Source organism: Microchirus variegatus, assembly GCF_963457635.1.
Source record: "Microchirus variegatus genome assembly, chromosome: 20".
Lineage (NCBI taxonomy): Eukaryota > Metazoa > Chordata > Actinopteri > Pleuronectiformes > Soleidae > Microchirus > Microchirus variegatus.
Window position 1 is genome coordinate 5,759,990 of NC_139821.1, and position 18,216 is coordinate 5,778,205.

The 18,216-nt window shown below is 42.1% G+C and overlaps 4 protein-coding genes and 1 pseudogene across 5 annotated transcripts; all 5 read left to right on the forward strand.

Annotated features, from left to right (window-relative positions):
* Positions 1–386: 386 nt before the first annotated feature.
* LOC310941581 (4-galactosyl-N-acetylglucosaminide 3-alpha-L-fucosyltransferase 9-like) lies at positions 387–4,635 on the forward strand (the record flags this gene model as incomplete). Its single annotated transcript, XM_083906768.1, has 2 exons — positions 387–1,377; positions 4,604–4,635. The coding sequence occupies 2 exons, from the start codon at positions 387–389 to the stop codon at positions 4,633–4,635; spliced, it is 1,023 nt and encodes a 340-aa protein (XP_083762894.1).
* On the forward strand, positions 4,632–5,822 carry LOC310941583 (4-galactosyl-N-acetylglucosaminide 3-alpha-L-fucosyltransferase 9-like; the record flags this gene model as incomplete). The annotated part of the gene is made up of 1 exon (XM_083906770.1): positions 4,632–5,822. One exon carries the CDS (start codon positions 4,632–4,634, stop codon positions 5,820–5,822), a length of 1,191 nt encoding a protein of 396 aa, XP_083762896.1.
* Positions 5,823–8,643: 2,821 nt separating this feature from the next.
* LOC310941584 (4-galactosyl-N-acetylglucosaminide 3-alpha-L-fucosyltransferase 9-like) lies at positions 8,644–9,789 on the forward strand (the record flags this gene model as incomplete). Its single annotated transcript, XM_083906771.1, has 1 exon — positions 8,644–9,789. One exon carries the CDS (start codon positions 8,644–8,646, stop codon positions 9,787–9,789), a length of 1,146 nt encoding a protein of 381 aa, XP_083762897.1.
* Positions 9,790–12,633: 2,844 nt separating this feature from the next.
* LOC310941585 (4-galactosyl-N-acetylglucosaminide 3-alpha-L-fucosyltransferase 9-like) lies at positions 12,634–13,779 on the forward strand (the record flags this gene model as incomplete). Its single annotated transcript, XM_083906772.1, has 1 exon — positions 12,634–13,779. One exon carries the CDS (start codon positions 12,634–12,636, stop codon positions 13,777–13,779), a length of 1,146 nt encoding a protein of 381 aa, XP_083762898.1.
* Positions 13,780–16,630: 2,851 nt separating this feature from the next.
* Positions 16,631–17,779, forward strand: LOC310941586 (4-galactosyl-N-acetylglucosaminide 3-alpha-L-fucosyltransferase 9-like; annotated as a pseudogene). The gene has a single exon. The product of its transcript is annotated as a 4-galactosyl-N-acetylglucosaminide 3-alpha-L-fucosyltransferase 9-like (transcript).
* Positions 17,780–18,216: the final 437 nt, after the last annotated feature.

The window sequence follows — 18,216 nt, forward strand, 5'->3', positions numbered from 1 at the left end:
GATACAATTATAGTTCTTTTTTTTTTTTACATTCTATGTTGCGGAGAAGGCACGAAAAAAGCATGCGAAATAAACAAGATTTTTCAAAATGTAATTTGTGATGGAGTTTGGACATTCAGATTTGCAACTTCCTGGTTGGCAGTTAGGGGGAAACTTAATGGAAACTTAAGCAACGACGATCGTGAAATAAAGGCTTTTAAAGGCCGACCAAACAGCAATGCAAACTTTAGCTTTGGGAAAATGGCCGGTGAAGAGCTGACTTGTGTGACATATGTACAATATAAGCTGTCGCTCACCTGTGTCTGTGCATGTGAACAGTGCCTTTTCAACACAATTCATTGGTTAAATGTTCTGTCTGTTGGCTTGTTTCCCTCCACAGCGCAGTCATGGCCCTCAGAGGCTGCCGCATGACCCTCTTAAGCAAGTTTGCCCTCGGCTGCATCCTGATTTTATTAATTACAGGACTTTTCATGACGTATTTTGATGGCGTCAAGTTCCCCACTGTTGACAGTTACATAAAGAGAGGTCATCACTCTTGCCAGTGTCCAGTGGACGCAGTGCGGCAGGGACCAAACCCTAACTGTTCCTCAGAGCAGCAGATCAACCCAACTGACATCCAGAAGATCCAGGAGGATGCCGAGCCCGACACTGTTGTCTTGGTCTGGTTCTGGCCGTTCGACGTTCCATTTCTGCTCGGCTGTGAGAAATACAATATCACAAAATGCCACGTGACCGCTAACAAGTCTCTCTATCATAAAGCCCATGCAATTCTCATCCACAACTGGGAGATTTCAAAGGTAAACATGCCAAAAGAGCCACGTCCCTGGTTTCAGAAATGGGTGTGGTGGAATATGGAGGCACCTACAAGGTCACAGAAAATCCCTCAGGTTGATGAAATATTCAACTTGACCTGCAATTATCGCCTCGAGTCAAACATCCCTGTGCCTTATGGGCATTTGGAGCTACGAGCACCTGACGAGGAGGCTTTCCAGCTGCCGCCAAAGGACAAGCTGGTCTGTTGGATTGTGAGTGACTGGAGTGAGGACTATGAAAGAACCAAGTACTTTCATGTATTAAAAAAGCTTGTGAATATAACTATTTATGGACGAGTTTTTGGAGACAACTTATCTCCAGAGGACTACGTTCGCGTTGTAACTAGTTGTAAATTTTACCTGGCCTTTGAAAACTCTGTGCACAAAGACTACATTACAGAGAAGTCATTCCGCCCACTGATGTTCGGAACTATCCCTGTTACTCTGGGCCCTCCAAGGCAGAATTATGAGGAACATATCCCTCCCGAATCTTTCATTCATGTCGATGACTTTCCCACAGCAGTAGATCTGGTAGAGAGGCTCCTTTACCTTGACCAAAATGATAGTGAATATCTGAAATACTTTGAATGGAAAAAAAAGTATAAAATTATACGGCCACATTTTGGTACAACACATGCCTGCCAAACGTGCACTTACATACAACAGCACAGAGGGTACGAAGCTGTTCGGAATCTTAAAGAGTGGTTCTGGGGTTAATGTGAAACTCATGAAACATGTTTGGTACTTTTACCAAGAAGGTGTGTGAGGCGTATAACTCAAAAAGTTAAATATAGATGTAATGTCACCTTAGGAGGAGGTAAAAATGAGTTGAGATGTGGTTTTTTGATTGTTTGGTTTCAATTGACAATTGGTGGAGGAATGAACCCTCTGATAAAGTGGTGAGATTGGTATACCTTGACCTGGTGCATTATTTTGCTGGCGTAGCTCCGCCACTTCATGACTAAGGGACAATTCCAATTCCTATCTTAACCCTCAAGCTCAACCCTTAATCTTAACTGGCCCACAAAACCAAGTGTTGAGGGTTATTTTGTCATTTGGGACACCCCTTAAATGCAGATACGTCTTCAGACTGTAGGGGGCAGAATGACGCGAAAGCTGTCCGTCAACTCCAAACAAGAAGAAGAAGAAGAACACATTTTCGTCACGATTATTTATTACGATCTGTTTGTCAGTCAAGTTATTAGGTTGTCAGTTATAAGATGATACTCATACAAATACCACAACCACGGACATATTCAGCTGACAGTTACCACACACCACGCCTTATTGAAGGGTAAACAATAGCAAACCCTCGCTTGTCCGCACCGGCCGGTTATTGACAAAAGATCGTCAAATAAATGTTACGCAACAATGACGTCAGTAATCCATAATATGGGCCTAAACTAAGATAATACAATGATTTTCATCATTTTTATATCTCTATTAACAAAGAAAATACTTAATTTGTAGCGTACTCGTTTCGCTGCTTTCGGCGCCATCTTTGTTATGTCAAAACACACTCTGGGTAGCCCTTGCTCCCAAGGGTGGTCTCGGAAAAAAATCGCAATATTGACGGCGATACAGCCCCTAAACTTGCCCCTCAATTAAATTTTTCTGAGACTCGGGACAGCACTTGCACTAGAGGGAGCGCGCATTTTTGAGATTGAGGGTAAAGCAAGGAATTGGAATTCACTGTGTCCAAAAATAGTGGAGATACATTTTGTTTTTGTTGATGTATGAGTTCATTTTAGTTTGGGATGTTGTTAAGGTGGAGTTGCCTGTAATTTTGTTAGGTACATCTTTTAAGTTTCTCATGTAACAGGGGGTCATTATGGGTGAATAAAAACTCTTTCTTCATATCTTGGGCACATTTTCTGAGTCTGCATTCATTGTTTAACAGCTTTAAAGGTACAGTATGCAAGAAATCTAAAGCAACTGGCCATAAAATCCTTGTTGGGTGGAGATGCGCAAGTGCGGTGATCAACATCGTCATCAGGAGAAGTGGGTCAGCCACGCCCGCTGCAGAGATAGAGCAAAGACACGGAGCAGCAGGGAAAAACACAGGAACTTGCAGAGATGAGTGAATGAGTGAGTGTGGATTATGACAATCCTCGTAATATGTCACAGAGACTCAGGAATAATGAATGAATGAATGAATGAATGAATGAGAGTTTGAGACCCCTGTTGTAAAGCATTAAGAAAGTAGGTGTCTTGATTCTCCACAGAAATCACTGTGAGTCAAGGATATGGTCTAACTGGTGTCTTAGAGACTCTCTGCTCACAGATGTTGACTCGCCATCGCTCTACACCTCGCGTTTCGTACAGGTGTTTTAATCGCTGCTTGTAATGATTCACAGTGTGCAAACACACACACACACACACACACACACACAGAGAGCCACACACCCATGTGTGCACATACGTGATGCTGTATGCAAATGCACAGCGATGGATTTTTTTTTTTTTTTTTTTAATTTTAAAACAAAACTTTTTTGCTGAATCTTTTATCTGCAGACAGGGATCACTTTCTTTTAAACACATACATGATTTACAGGGTGTCATTGAGGTGTGTAGCAACATCGCCCCAAACAACAATGAACAATCTATTTTTTTAAAAAGGAAGCAAATATCTTGGCTGGCATCAGGGCGCTGTCACTTCTTCCTGCTTGCGATCAGTCACACATTAACTTGATGTTAACTTGATGTTAATGTGTGACTGATCGCTGCAAACCGAATTGCTCCCTTGGGGATAATAAAAATCTAGATACCACGCAACTTGAACCTTGAATGTTTGTCTTTGTGCTTTATGACACGGCCCTGCTTTTACAAGCCACCTTATAACCAGACCCACGGGTTCCTTTTTCCCCACGAGGCAGAACTTTGGAGTCCTTTTTGCGGCACGGACCCGTGGACAATCACTGCCAATTGGGAAGTTGGGTGTGACATGAAGACTTTTGCAATTACATTCGCAAATGAAACGCAATGATTCCCCCCGTTCTGCGTCTGCCCTCCTCCTACCTGTGCATGTAAAGCGGGCCACCTTATCACAAAAAATGTTTTTCGACATCCTGTTTCTGTATTTGAACGTCACACCCAGTCGCAGAGAAAGCGAAGAGGACACATTCTTGTGAATGCTGCATTTACAGGATCTGGATCAAAGGGTGTGCTCCGAAGTTTTTCATTTTTCCCTCAAGGTGAGACTGCTGGTTCCTATTATTATTATATATATTTTTTTTAAATGATTTCATCACCCCGTTGAAAAATAAAATACAGTGCACTCTAAATAATTCCTTTTTAGAGCATCCTTTCTTCTAAAATGTACTGAAAAAAGCTGTGAATAAAATTAGTCGATTGGAAGTCCAGAGACTGAAAGCTATTATTGAAACGAAGGCTTTGGCAATATTATATATCTCTGAGAGCAAAGTGAAAAATCACTGTTGTTTCTCTGTATTGCTGTGATTCCTTGTCATTCCAGTGTTACACTAGATTCTGCCAAAGGTACTGGATGTAAACTTGTGCACAGACTTTTTCATCAACCTGAGTGTGTGTACGTACGTGTCAAAGGTTTGTGGTTCTTTTTATTACCACAAAGGAAAAACTGTTAAGTAGATTTGCACTTTTTAAAACAAGTGCAAATCTACAAAACGCTACATCTGGAAAGAAAAAGCAATAAAAGTCCAAGATGAGATTAAAAACACAATGATTTTTCCACTTTTAAATATGCTTTTCTAATGGAGAGAAAACAAACACGGATTAATTATTAAATGTTCTTTTTTTCTTTCTCTCCACAGGTGAGTCATGTCCCTCACAGGCTGCCAGATGACTCTCCTGCGCAAGTTTGCCTTGAGCTGCGTCATGATGTTGTGTTTTGCTGGGTTGTTCTTGATATATTACAATCCTGACGTCAACTTGCCCACTTTTGCCATTTACATGGAGAGAGGTAATCACTCTTGTCAGTGTCCAGTGGACGCAGTGAAGCAGGGACCAGACCCCAAGTGTTCCTCAGAGCAGAAGATCAACCCAACTGACATCCAGAAGATCCAGCAGATCGACCCATCTGACATCCAGAAGATCCAGCAGATTGACCCATCTGACATCCAGAAGATCCAGGAGGATGCTGAGCCCGACACTGTTGTCTTGGTCTGGTTCTGGCCATTTGGCTTTCAGTTTGATCTCAGCTGTGACACATACAATGTCAAAAGATGCCTCTTGACTTCTGATAAGTCTCTCTATCATAAAGCCCACGGGGTTCTCATCCACCACAGGGACATCCGATGGGACAACTTGCCAACAGAGCCTCGTCCCTTCTTCCAGAAGTGGGTGTGGTTTAATATGGAGTCGCCCGCAAACTCGAGCCCAAATCCTAAAATCGATAAATTATACAACTTGACCTGCAGTTATCGCCTTGATTCAAGCATCTCTGTGCCTTATGGATATTTGGAGCCACGAGCATCTGGAGAGGAGACTTTCCAGTTGCCGCCAAAGGACAAGCTGGTCTGTTGGATTGTGAGCAACTGGAGTGAGCAGTTTATACGAGTTCAGTTCTTCAAGGAATTGAAAAAACACGTGAACGTCGCCGTTTATGGGAAAGCTTTTGGAAAACCCACGTCTGAAGAAGAATACAATCGCATAGTGTCCAGTTGTAAATTTTACCTGTCATTTGAAAACTCTGTGTACAAAGACTACATTACAGAGAAGTTATTCCGCCCTATGATGTTAGGAGCTGTACCTGTTACTCTGGGACCTCCAAGGCTAAATTATGAAGACCACGTCCCAGCTGATTCTTTCATTCATATCGATGACTTTCCCACACCAAAGGAGCTGGCAGACCGGCTACTATACCTTGACCAAAATGATAGTGAATATAAGAAATACTTTGACTGGAGAAAAATGTTTCAAATCAGAATGTCAACATTTGGTCGAGAACATGCCTGCAAAACATGCGCTTACATACAACAAAACAGAGGGTACAAAGCTTTTCGAAACCTTAAAAAGTGGTACTGGGGTTAAGTCAAAGCAGTGTGGTGGTGATTTTCACGTTTATTCCGACACCAAACACCTCAGTTGACCACATACATAAAATGGTCTCTTTCTTCTGTCTCTACCTCACCTCCCTCTCGTCCTTTCTCTCCTCTTTCACCCCAACCCGTCTCGGCAAACAGCCGCAACATCGTTTCTGTCGGGAGATTGCTTCTCTCCGCTGAGGCTTCGGTGCTTTGCTGATTGAGTGTGTGAATTGTTGGGTTGCCTCTGCTCTCCACGATGCTGTGGTCTGTGTACAGAGCCTCGAGATAATGTATGTTGTGATTCGGCACCGTACGAATAAAATTGAATTGAGTTCGTTCAGAATCGTTTTTTCATCCCAGGACGCCTGGTCCAGATTTTCTCCTCTTGCGTCGCCGCCGCAGCACATCGCATCAGGGCCGACGGTCGAGGCTCAGCGTCTGTGGTGAGTGAGACGGTGGTTGGACGAAATGAGGCAAAAGTGGAACTTCCAGGGAAGCTCAGCTTCTCCGGGCGAGAAGATTCACGGTGCTCGGAGGAACCGTCTGATCGGCGAACAAAAAAACACTTTTAGATTGTAGAAGTATACACAACGCGATGAACGCTTTCTGTCTCCGTTTGACGTTTGTACATACTGTAAACCAGGGGTGTCAAACTCATTTTCACTGAGGGCCACATCAGCATAGTGGTGACCCTCAAAGGGCCACTGTCATGTAACTGTCATACAGAATAAATGTAACTAAATGTAACCAACTACAATGTAAACTAAAGCTAACTACTCCGTAACATATTGCTAAATAACTTTCTGTATTTATTACTTATTCAAATTACAAATATGATGCATCACAGATGTAACCTGGTGATTTCTTCAGCCACTATAAAGCTAGCTTTCACTGCCACGTCATTTTTTTTGGGTTGCGGCCTTTGTGAACACATTCTGCTGCGAGCGCAGTCTCAATCTCAATTTCACTTGTCGCGTGATTGCATATACAGTGATACACTGCCATCTAGTGGCAGGATGCCGTCACTTTGCGGGTAACGCGATCGCCATGCACTATGGGAAAAGTAGTTTATGGTCAACGCACGCCTTAAAGCAGCACACACCTATTTTAAAGGTGCATTACGTAATAAATCTAAAGCAACTGGCCATAAAATCCTCCTAATGTGTCACAGAGACTCAGGAATAATGTTCATATAACAAACTGAACTCACCAACAACAACAGAACAGCCAAAATATTTACTTAATTTTTTTTTTTTTTGCAGACTGCAAATCATGTTTATGTCTTGAAATCATGTTTTGGCATGTGGCGCCACCTACCACCATCTACCAATCATTGCAGTCAGTAGAGTCTCAGCTGCCGAGCAACCACGGGTTGCCAGTTACGTCAGAAAACGAAACCAAAAACACCTCGGTATTTTGAATTTGAATGTAGTAAGCGTTTTTGGCCACATTCTTACATATGGCGCCTTTAACACTGATTTTTAAGACCAATTCATCACTCGCGGGCCACATAAAATGACGTGGCGGGCCACATCTGGCCCCCGGGCCTTGAGTTTGACACGTGTTCTGTAAACTATAACGTGCTCTGCACGTAAATGATTGTTGTGGACATAGAAGGGTTCTGAATTTACAAGATTTTTTTTTCTTTTTTGGCTCTGAATTACAGGTTTGAGTGTTCATTCCATCCGATCGACCACAAACTCCTGAGGTGCCTGCATAAAGTTGACAAAACAAAGATAGGACCATGAAAACAAAATCGGGTCAATTCAGAGGTAGAAAAACAACAATGTACACAGTACAAAGTACACTGTTATGTGTATTTATCGCGTTTTATTGCATTGATTCATCCCAATCTGGAAAAATTCATCCATCATCTTCCTCTAAACCTGAGTGTCAGACAGCCAGAGAGTACCTGAGAGTATTCCTCCACCCATTTCCACTCCCACTGCAACCAGCTGCTCACCTGATTCCACTCGCTCTCAATCAAGACCAAGCTTTTATGTACTGCTGATTTCCATGGTTCTCGTAATGGCACAGACCTAATGTGACAGTCTTCTGCAACTCAGAGTTACATGCAACAAAGTGAGTGGATTTTATTGAGTATTTCTAGATTGTACCTGTATGCTTGACCAATATAGAGGATCTTGATGTTGATTACATGTTGTTTTGTGTGTAATTTCATCTTCAGGCTTTAACATTTTTTGGCCTTTTTTGTCTTCTTATATCCATCCATACATATTAAAAACAGGAGGAGAGATAATTGTGCGGAAAGTGTACAATAGACCATTTTTATTTTTATTTTTATTTTCGTTTGGAAAAATGAGCTGAGCGAACTTTGAAATGTGACCTATTTCCAAATTCCAAGATTTTGAATTTTGAGATTTACAAAAAAAAAAAAAAAAAAAAAAAAAGCCTTTTTAGAGCAACCTTTCTTGTCTCATGTCCCTTTAAGACACTCGGACACTTATATCAGGCAAACGGTCAATTATACAAATAAGGCGATGACGTCATTTAGCAACTTCGAACTTATCCTTCATTTATCGCTATCGAGGCGAGCTGCTCGATATATCCTGATATTGATTTGAGGCCATATCGCCCCAGCCCTAGTTTGTGGTTCTTTTTATTACCACAAAGGAAAAACTGTTGACGTTTTTTAAAACAAGTGCAAATCTACAAAACACAAAATCTGAAAAAGCAATAAAAGTCCAAGATGAGATTAAAAACACAATGATTTTTCCACTTTTAAATATGCTTGTCTATTGGAGAGAAAACAAACACGGATTAATTATTAAATGTTCTTTTTTTTTTCTCTCCACAGGTCAATCATGTCCCTCACAGGCTGCCAGATGACTTTCCTGCGCAAGTTTGCCTTGAGCTGCGTCATGATGTTGTGTTTTGCTGGATATTTCTTGATATATTACAAGCCTGACATCAACTTGCCCACTTTTGCCATTTACATGGAGAGAGGTAATCACTCTTGTCAGTGTCCAGTGGACGCAGTGAAGCAGGGACCAGACCCCAAGTGTTCCTCAGAGCAGAAGATCAACCCAACTGACATCCAGAAGATCCAGGAAGATGCTGAGCCCGACACCATTCTCTTGATCTGGTTCTGGCCGTTTGGCTTTAAGTTTAATCTCAGCTGTGACACATACAATGTCAAAAGATGCCTCTTGACTGCTGATAAGTCTCTCTATCATAAAGCCCACGGGGTTCTCATCCACCACAGGGACATCGAAAGGAACACCTTGCCAAAAGACCCTCGTCCCTGGTTCCAGAAGTGGGTGTGGTTTAATATGGAGTCGCCTGCAAACTCAAGCCCAAATCCTAAAATCGATGAATTATACAACTTGACCTGCAGTTATCGCCTTGATTCAAGCATCTCTGTGCCTTATGGGCGTTTCCAGCCACGAGCGTCTGGAGAGGAGACTTTCCAAGTGCCGCCAAAGGACAAGCTGGTCTGTTGGATTGTGAGCAACTGGCACGTGGAATTCGAAAGGGTCAAGTTCTACAACGATTTGAAAAAACACGTCAACATCTCCGTTTACGGGAAAGCCTTCGAACAACCCACGTCTGAAGAAGAATACAATCGCATAGTGTCCAGTTGTAAATTTTACCTGTCATTTGAAAACTCTGTGTACAAAGACTACATTACAGAGAAGTTATTCCGCCCTATGATGTTAGGAGCTGTACCTGTTACTCTGGGACCTCCAAGGCTAAATTATGAAGACCACGTCCCAGCTGATTCTTTCATTCATATCGATGACTTTCCCACACCAAAGGAGCTGGCAGACCGGCTACTATACCTTGACCAAAATGATAGTGAATATAAGAAATACTTTGACTGGAGAAAAATGTTTCAAATCAGAATGTCAACATTTGGTCGAGAACATGCCTGCAAAACATGCGCTTACATACAACAAAACAGAGGGTACAAAGCTTTTCGAAACCTTAAAAAGTGGTACTGGGGTTAAGTCAAAGCAGTGTGGTGGTGATTTTCACGTTTATTCCGACACCAAACACCTCAGTTGACCAAATACATAAAATGGTCTCTTTCTTCTGTCTCTACCTCACCTCCCTCTCGTCCTTTCTCTCATCTTTCACCCCAACCCGTCTCGGCAAACAGCCGCAACATCGTTTCTGTCGGGAGATTGCTTCTCTCCGCTGAGGCTTCGGTGCTTTGCTGATTGAGTGTGTGAATTGTTGGGTTGCCTCTGCTCTCCACGATGCTGTGGTCTGTGTACAGAGCCTCGAGATAATGTATGTTGTGATTCGGCACCGTACGAATAAAATTGAATTGATTGGAATTGAGTTATACGACAAGTTCGTTCAGAATCGTTTTTTCATCCCAGGACGCCTGGTCGCGATTTTCTCCTCGTGCGTCGCCGCGGCAGCACGTCGCATCAGGGCCGACGGTCGAGGCTCAGCGTCTGTGGTGAGTGAGACGGTGGTTGGACGAAATGAGGCAAAAGTGGAACTTCCAGGGAAGCTCAGCTTCTCCGGGCGAGAAGATTCACGGTGCTCGGAGGAACCGTCTGATCGGCGAACAAAAAAACACTTTTAGATTGTAGAAGTATACACAACGCGATGAACGCTTTCTGTCTCCGTTTGACGTTTGTACATACTGTAAACCAGGGGTGTCAAACTCATTTTCACTGAGGGCCACATCAGCATAGTGGTGACCCTCAAAGGGCCACTGTCATGTAACTGTCATACAGAATAAATGTAACTAAATGTAACCAACTACAATGTAAACTAAAGCTAACTACTCCGTAACATATTGCTAAATAACTTTCTGTATTTATTACTTATTCAAATTACAAATATGATGCATCATAGATGTAACCTGGTGATTTCTTCAGCCACTATAAAGCTAGCTTTCACTGCCAGGTCATTTTTTTTGGGTTGCGGCCTTTGTGAACACATTCTGCTGCGAGCGCAGTCTCAATCTCAATTTCACTTGTCGCGTGATTGCATATACAGTGATACACTGCCATCTAGTGGCAGGATGCCGTCACTTTGCGGGTAACGCGATCGCCATGCACTATGGGAAAAGTAGTTTATGGTCAACGCACGCCTTAAAGCAGCACACACCTATTTTAAAGGTGCATTACGTAATAAATCTAAAGCAACTGGCCATAAAATCCTCCTAATGTGTCACAGAGACTCAGGAATAATGTTTATATAACAAACTGAACTCACCAACAACAACAGAGCAGCCAAAATATTTACTTAAATTTTTTTTTTTTTTTCAGACTGCAAATCATGTTTATGTCTTGAAATCATGTTTTGGCATGTGGCGCCACCTACCACCATCTACCAATCATTGCAGTCAGTAGAGTCTCAGCTGCCGAGCAACCACGGGTTGCCAGTTACGTCAGAAAACGAAACCAAAAACACCTCGGTATTTTGAATTTGAATGTAGTAAGCGTTTTTGGCCACATTCTTACATATGGCGCCTTTAACACTGATTTTTAAGACCAATTCATCACTCGCGGGCCACATAAAATGACGTGGCGGGCCACATCTGGCCCCCGGGCCTTGAGTTTGACACGTGTTCTGTAAACTATAACGTGCTCTGCACGTAAATGATTGTTGTGGACATAGAAGGGTTCTGAATTTACAAGATTTTTTTTTCTTTTTTGGCTCTGAATTACAGGTTTGAGTGTTCATTCCATCCGATCGACCACACACTCCTGAGGTGCCTGCATAAAGTTGACAAAACAAAGATAGGACCATGAAAACAAAATCGGGTCAATTCAGAGGTAGAAAAACAACAATGTACACAGTACAAAGTACACTGTTACGTGTATTTATCGCGTTTTATTGCATTGATTCATCCCAATCTGGAAAAATTCATCCATCATCTTCCTCTAAACCTGAGTGTCAGACAGCCAGAGAGTACCTGAGAGTATTCCTCCACCCATTTCCACTCCCACTGCAACCAGCTGCTCACCTGATTCCACTCGCTCTCAATCAAGACCAAGCTTTTATGTACTGCTGATTTCCATGGTTCTCGTAATGGCACAGACCTAATGTGACAGTCTTCTGCAGCTCAGAGTTACATGCAACAAAGTGAGTGGATTTTATTGAGTATTTCTAGATTGTACCTGTATGCTTGACCAATATAGAGGATCTTGATGTTGATTACATGTTGTTTTGTGTGTAATTTCATCTTCAGGCTTTAACATTTTTTGGCCTTTTTTGTCTTCTTATATCCATCCATACATATTAAAAACAGGAGGAGAGATAATTGTGCGGAAAGTGTACAATAGACCATTTTTATTTTTATTTTTATTTTCGTTTGGAAAAATGAGCTGAGCGAACTTTGAACTGTGACCTATTTCCAAATTCCAAGATTTTGAATTTTGAGATTTTGAGAAAAAAAAAAAAAAAAAAAAAAAGCCTTTTTAGAGCAACCTTTCTTGTCTCATGTCCCTTTAAGACACTCGGACACTTATATCAGGCAAACGGTCAATTATACAAATTAGGCGATGACGTCATTTAGCAACTTCGAACTTATCCTTCATTTATCGCTATCGAGGCGAGCTGCTCGATATATCCTGATATTGATTTGAGGCCATATCGCCCCAGCCCTAGTTTGTGGTTCTTTTTATTACCACAAAGGAAAAACTGTTGACGTTTTTTAAAACAAGTGCAAATCTACAAAACACAAAATCTGAAAAAGCAATAAAAGTCCAAGATGAGATTAAAAACACAATGATTTTTCCACTTTTAAATATGCTTGTCTATTGGAGAGAAAACAAACACGGATTAATTATTAAATGTTCTTTTTTTTTTCTCTCCACAGGTCAATCATGTCCCTCACAGGCTGCCAGATGACTTTCCTGCGCAAGTTTGCCTTGAGCTGCGTCATGATGTTGTGTTTTGCTGGATATTTCTTGATATATTACAAGCCTGACATCAACTTGCCCACTTTTGCCATTTACATGGAGAGAGGTAATCACTCTTGTCAGTGTCCAGTGGACGCAGTGAAGCAGGGACCAGACCCCAAGTGTTCCTCAGAGCAGAAGATCAACCCAACTGACATCCAGAAGATCCAGGAAGATGCTGAGCCCGACACCATTCTCTTGATCTGGTTCTGGCCGTTTGGCTTTAAGTTTAATCTCAGCTGTGACACATACAATGTCAAAAGATGCCTCTTGACTGCTGATAAGTCTCTCTATCATAAAGCCCACGGGGTTCTCATCCACCACAGGGACATCGAAAGGAACACCTTGCCAAAAGACCCTCGTCCCTGGTTCCAGAAGTGGGTGTGGTTTAATATGGAGTCGCCTGCAAACTCAAGCCCAAATCCTAAAATCGATGAATTATACAACTTGACCTGCAGTTATCGCCTTGATTCAAGCATCTCTGTGCCTTATGGGCGTTTCCAGCCACGAGCGTCTGGAGAGGAGACTTTCCAAGTGCCGCCAAAGGACAAGCTGGTCTGTTGGATTGTGAGCAACTGGCACGTGGAATTCGAAAGGGTCAAGTTCTACAACGATTTGAAAAAACACGTCAACATCTCCGTTTACGGGAAAGCCTTCGAACAACCCACGTCTGAAGAAGAATACAATCGCATAGTGTCCAGTTGTAAATTTTACCTGTCATTTGAAAACTCTGTGTACAAAGACTACATTACAGAGAAGTTATTCCGCCCTATGATGTTAGGAGCTGTACCTGTTACTCTGGGACCTCCAAGGCTAAATTATGAAGACCACGTCCCAGCTGATTCTTTCATTCATATCGATGACTTTCCCACACCAAAGGAGCTGGCAGACCGGCTACTATACCTTGACCAAAATGATAGTGAATATAAGAAATACTTTGACTGGAGAAAAATGTTTCAAATCAGAATGTCAACATTTGGTCGAGAGCATGCCTGCAAAACATGCGCTTACATACAACAAAACAGAGGGTACAAAGCTTTTCGAAACCTTAAAAAGTGGTACTGGGGTTAAGTCAAAGCAGTGTGGTGGTGATTTTCACGTTTATTCCGACACCAAACACCTCAGTTGACCACATACATAAAATGGTCTCTTTCTTCTGTCTCTACCTCACCTCCCTCTCGTCCTTTCTCTCCTCTTTCACCCCAACCCGTCTCGGCAAACAGCCGCAACATCGTTTCTGTCGGGAGATTGCTTCTCTCCGCTGAGGCTTCGGTGCTTTGCTGATTGAGTGTGTGAATTGTTGGGTTGCCTCTGCTCTCCACGATGCTGTGGTCTGTGTACAGAGCCTCGAGATAATGTATGTTGTGATTCGGCACCGTACGAATAAAATTGAATTGATTGGAATTGAGTTATACGACAAGTTCGTTCAGAATCGTTTTTTCATCCCAGGACGCCTGGTCCAGATTTTCTCCTCTTGCGTCGCCGCCGCAGCACGTCGCATCAGGGCCGACGGTCGAGGCTCAGAGTCTGTGGTGAGTGAGACGGTGGTTGGACGAAATGAGGCAAAAGTGGAACTTCCAGGGAAGCTCAGCTTCTCTGGGCGAGAAGATTCACGGTGCTCGGAGGAACCGTCTGATCGGCGAACAAAAAAACACTTTTAGATTGTAGAAGTATACACAACGCGATGAACGATTTCTGTCTCCGTTTGACGTTTGTACATACTGTAAACCAGGGGTGTCAAACTCATTTTCACTGAGGGCCACATCAGCATAGTGGTGACCCTCAAAGGGCCACTGTCATGTAACTGTCATACAGAATAAATGTAACTAAATGTAACCAACTACAATGTAAACTAAAGCTAACTACTCCGTAACATATTGCTAAATAACTTTCTGTATTTATTACTTATTCAAATTACAAATATGATGCATCATAGATGTAACCTGGTGATTTCTTCAGCCACTATAAAGCTAGCTTTCACTGCCACGTCATTTTTTTTGGGTTGCGGCCTTTGTGAACACATTCTGCTGCGAGCGCAGTCTCAATCTCAATTTCACTTGTCGCGTGATTGCATATACAGTGATACACTGCCATCTAGTGGCAGGATGCCGTCACTTTGCGGGTAACGCGATCGCCATGCACTATGGGAAAAGTAGTTTATGGTCAACGCACGCCTTAAAGCAGCACACACCTATTTTAAAGGTGCATTACGTAATAAATCTAAAGCAACTGGCCATAAAATCCTCCTAATGTGTCACAGAGACTCAGGAATAATGTTCATATAACAAACTGAACTCACCAACAACAACAGAGCAGCCAAAATATTTACTTAATTTTTTTTTTTTTTGCAGACTGCAAATCATGTTTATGTCTTGAAATCATGTTTTGGCATGTGGCGCCACCTACCACCATCTACCAATCATTGCAGTCAGTAGAGTCTCAGCTGCCGAGCAACCACGGGTTGCCAGTTACGTCAGAAAACGAAACCAAAAACACCTCGGTATTTTGAATTTGAATGTAGTAAGCGTTTTTGGCCACATTCTTACATATGGCGCCTTTAACACTGATTTTTAAGACCAATTCATCACTCGCGGGCCACATAAAATGACGTGGCGGGCCACATCTGGCCCCCGGGCCTTGAGTTTGACACGTGTTCTGTAAACTATAACGTGCTCTGCACGTAAATGATTGTTGTGGACATAGAAGGGTTCTGAATTTACAAGATTTTTTTTTCTTTTTTGGCTCTGAATTACAGGTTTGAGTGTTCATTCCATCCGATCGACCACACACTCCTGAGGTGCCTGCATAAAGTTGACAAAACAAAGATAGGACCATGAAAACAAAATCGGGTCAATTCAGAGGTAGAAAAACAACAATGTACACAGTACAAAGTACACTGTTACGTGTATTTATCGCGTTTTATTGCATTGATTCATCCCAATCTGGAAAAATTCATCCATCATCTTCCTCTAAACCTGAGTGTCAGACAGCCAGAGATTACCTGAGAGTATTCCTCCACCCATTTCCACTCCCACTGCAACCAGCTGCTCACCTGATTCCACTCGCTCTCAATCAAGACCAAGCTTTTATGTACTGCTGATTTCCATGGTTCTCGTAATGGCACAGACCTAATGTGACAGTCTTCTGCAGCTCAGAGTTACATGCAACAAAGTGAGTGGATTTTATTGAGTATTTCTAGATTGTACCTGTATGCTTGACCAATATAGAGGATCTTGATGTTGATTACATGTTGTTTTGTGTGTAATTTCATCTTCAGGCTTTAACATTTTTTGGCCTTTTTTGTCTTCTTATATCCATCCATACATATTAAAAACAGGAGGAGAGATAATTGTGCGGAAAGTGTACAATAGACCATTTTTATTTTTATTTTTATTTTCGTTTGGAAAAATGAGCTGAGCGAACTTTGAACTGTGACCTATTTCCAAATTCCAAGATTTTGAATTTTGAGATTTACAAAAAAAAAAAAAAAAAAAAAAAAAAGCCTTTTTAGAGCAACCTTTCTTGTCTCATGTCCCTTTAAGACACTCGGACACTTATATCAGGCAAACGGTCAATTATACAAATTAGGCGATGACGTCATTTAGCAACTTCGAACTTATCCTTCATTTATCGCTATCGAGGCGAGCTGCTCGATATATCCTGATATTGATTTGAGGCCATATCGCCCCAGCCCTAGTTTGTGGTTCTTTTTATTACCACAAAGGAAAAACTGTTGACGTTTTTTAAAACAAGTGCAAATCTACAAAACACAAAATCTGGAAAGAAAAAGCAATAAAAGTCCAAGATGAGATTAAAAACACAATGATTTTTCCACTTTTAAATATGCTTTTCTAATGGAGAGAAAACAAACACGGATTAATTATTAAATGTTCTTTTTTTTTTTTCTCTCCACAGGTCAATCATGTCCCTCACAGGCTGCCAGATGACTTTCCTGCGCAAGTTTGCCTTGAGCTGCGTCATGATGTTGTGTTTTGCTGGATATTTCTTGATATATTACAAGCCTGACATCAACTTGCCCACTTTTGCCATTAACATGGAGAGAGGTAATCACTCTTGTCAGTGTCCAGTGGACGCAGTGAAGCAGGGACCAGACCCCAAGTGTTCCTCAGAGCAGCAGATCAACCCAACTGACATCCAGAAGATCCAGGAAGATGCTGAGCCCGACACTGTTGTCTTGGTCTGGTTCTGGCCGTTTGGCTTTAAGTTTAATCTCAGCTGTGACACATACAATGTCAAAAGATGCCTCTTGACTGCTGATAAGTCTCTCTATCATAAAGCCCACGGGGTTCTCATCCACCACAGGGACATCGAAAGGAACACCTTGCCAAAAGACCCTCGTCCCTGGTTCCAGAAGTGGGTGTGGTTTAATATGGAGTCGCCTGCAAACTCAAGCCCAAATCCTAAAATCGATGAATTATACAACTTGACCTGCAGTTATCGCCTTGATTCAAGCATCCCTGTGCCTTATGGGCGTTTCCAGCCACGAGCGTCTGGAGAGGAGACTTTCCAAGTGCCGCCAAAGGACAAGCTGGTCTGTTGGATTGTGAGCAACTGGCACGTGGAATTCGAAAGGGTCAAGTTCTACAACGATTTGAAAAAACACGTCAACATCTCCGTTTACGGGAAAGCCTTCGAACAACCCACGTCTGAAGAAGAATACAATCACATAGTATCCAGCTGTAAATTTTACCTGGCCTTTGAAAACTCTGTGCACCAAGATTACATTTCAGACAAGTTGTACCGCCCTATGATTTTAGGAACTGTACCCGTTACTCTGGGCCCTCCGAGGCTAAATTATGAATAGCACGCCCCAGGTGATTCTTTCATTCACATCAATGATTTTATCACAGCAAAGGAGTTGGCAGGAAGGCTACTTTACCTTGACCAAAATGATGATGAATACATGAAATACTTTGACTGGAGGAAAAGGTTTGACATTAAAAGGGCCGATTTTGGCCGAACTCATGCCTGCAGAACGTGCATGTACTTGCAGCGAAACAGAGGGTACGAAGCTTGTAGAAATCTTAAAAAGTGGTTCTGGAGTTCTTAATGCTGCACCTATGCTAAGTCATATCCTGCTATCATGACGGATTTTTGTTGAAATTGCTAAAAAAAAAAAAAGTATGGGAAATGTATTGACACTGTATTTGTTTGCTGTGGTGGAATGTGCGCGCACTAATAAATTGGCAGCTCTGCATCATGGTTGACACTGATTTCAAAAATGTTCTAACCAGTCTGATCACTTTTCCTCCCCCTTATCACCACAGGAGCGCATACAAGAGTGGCGAGAACATGAGGCACTAATTTTCATTTGTACATAGTCTAAAATAACTAACTGCTAAGCTCTGTCATCGCAACACAAAGAAGAAATCTTAGTCGCTGCCAAAAGTGCCTCTGCATCTCTGCTGATCTGAACAATGATGGTGGTGTGTGATGAAGATAATTGTGATTTAATGGTGATTTAGGGTGAATTCCAATTCCTTGATT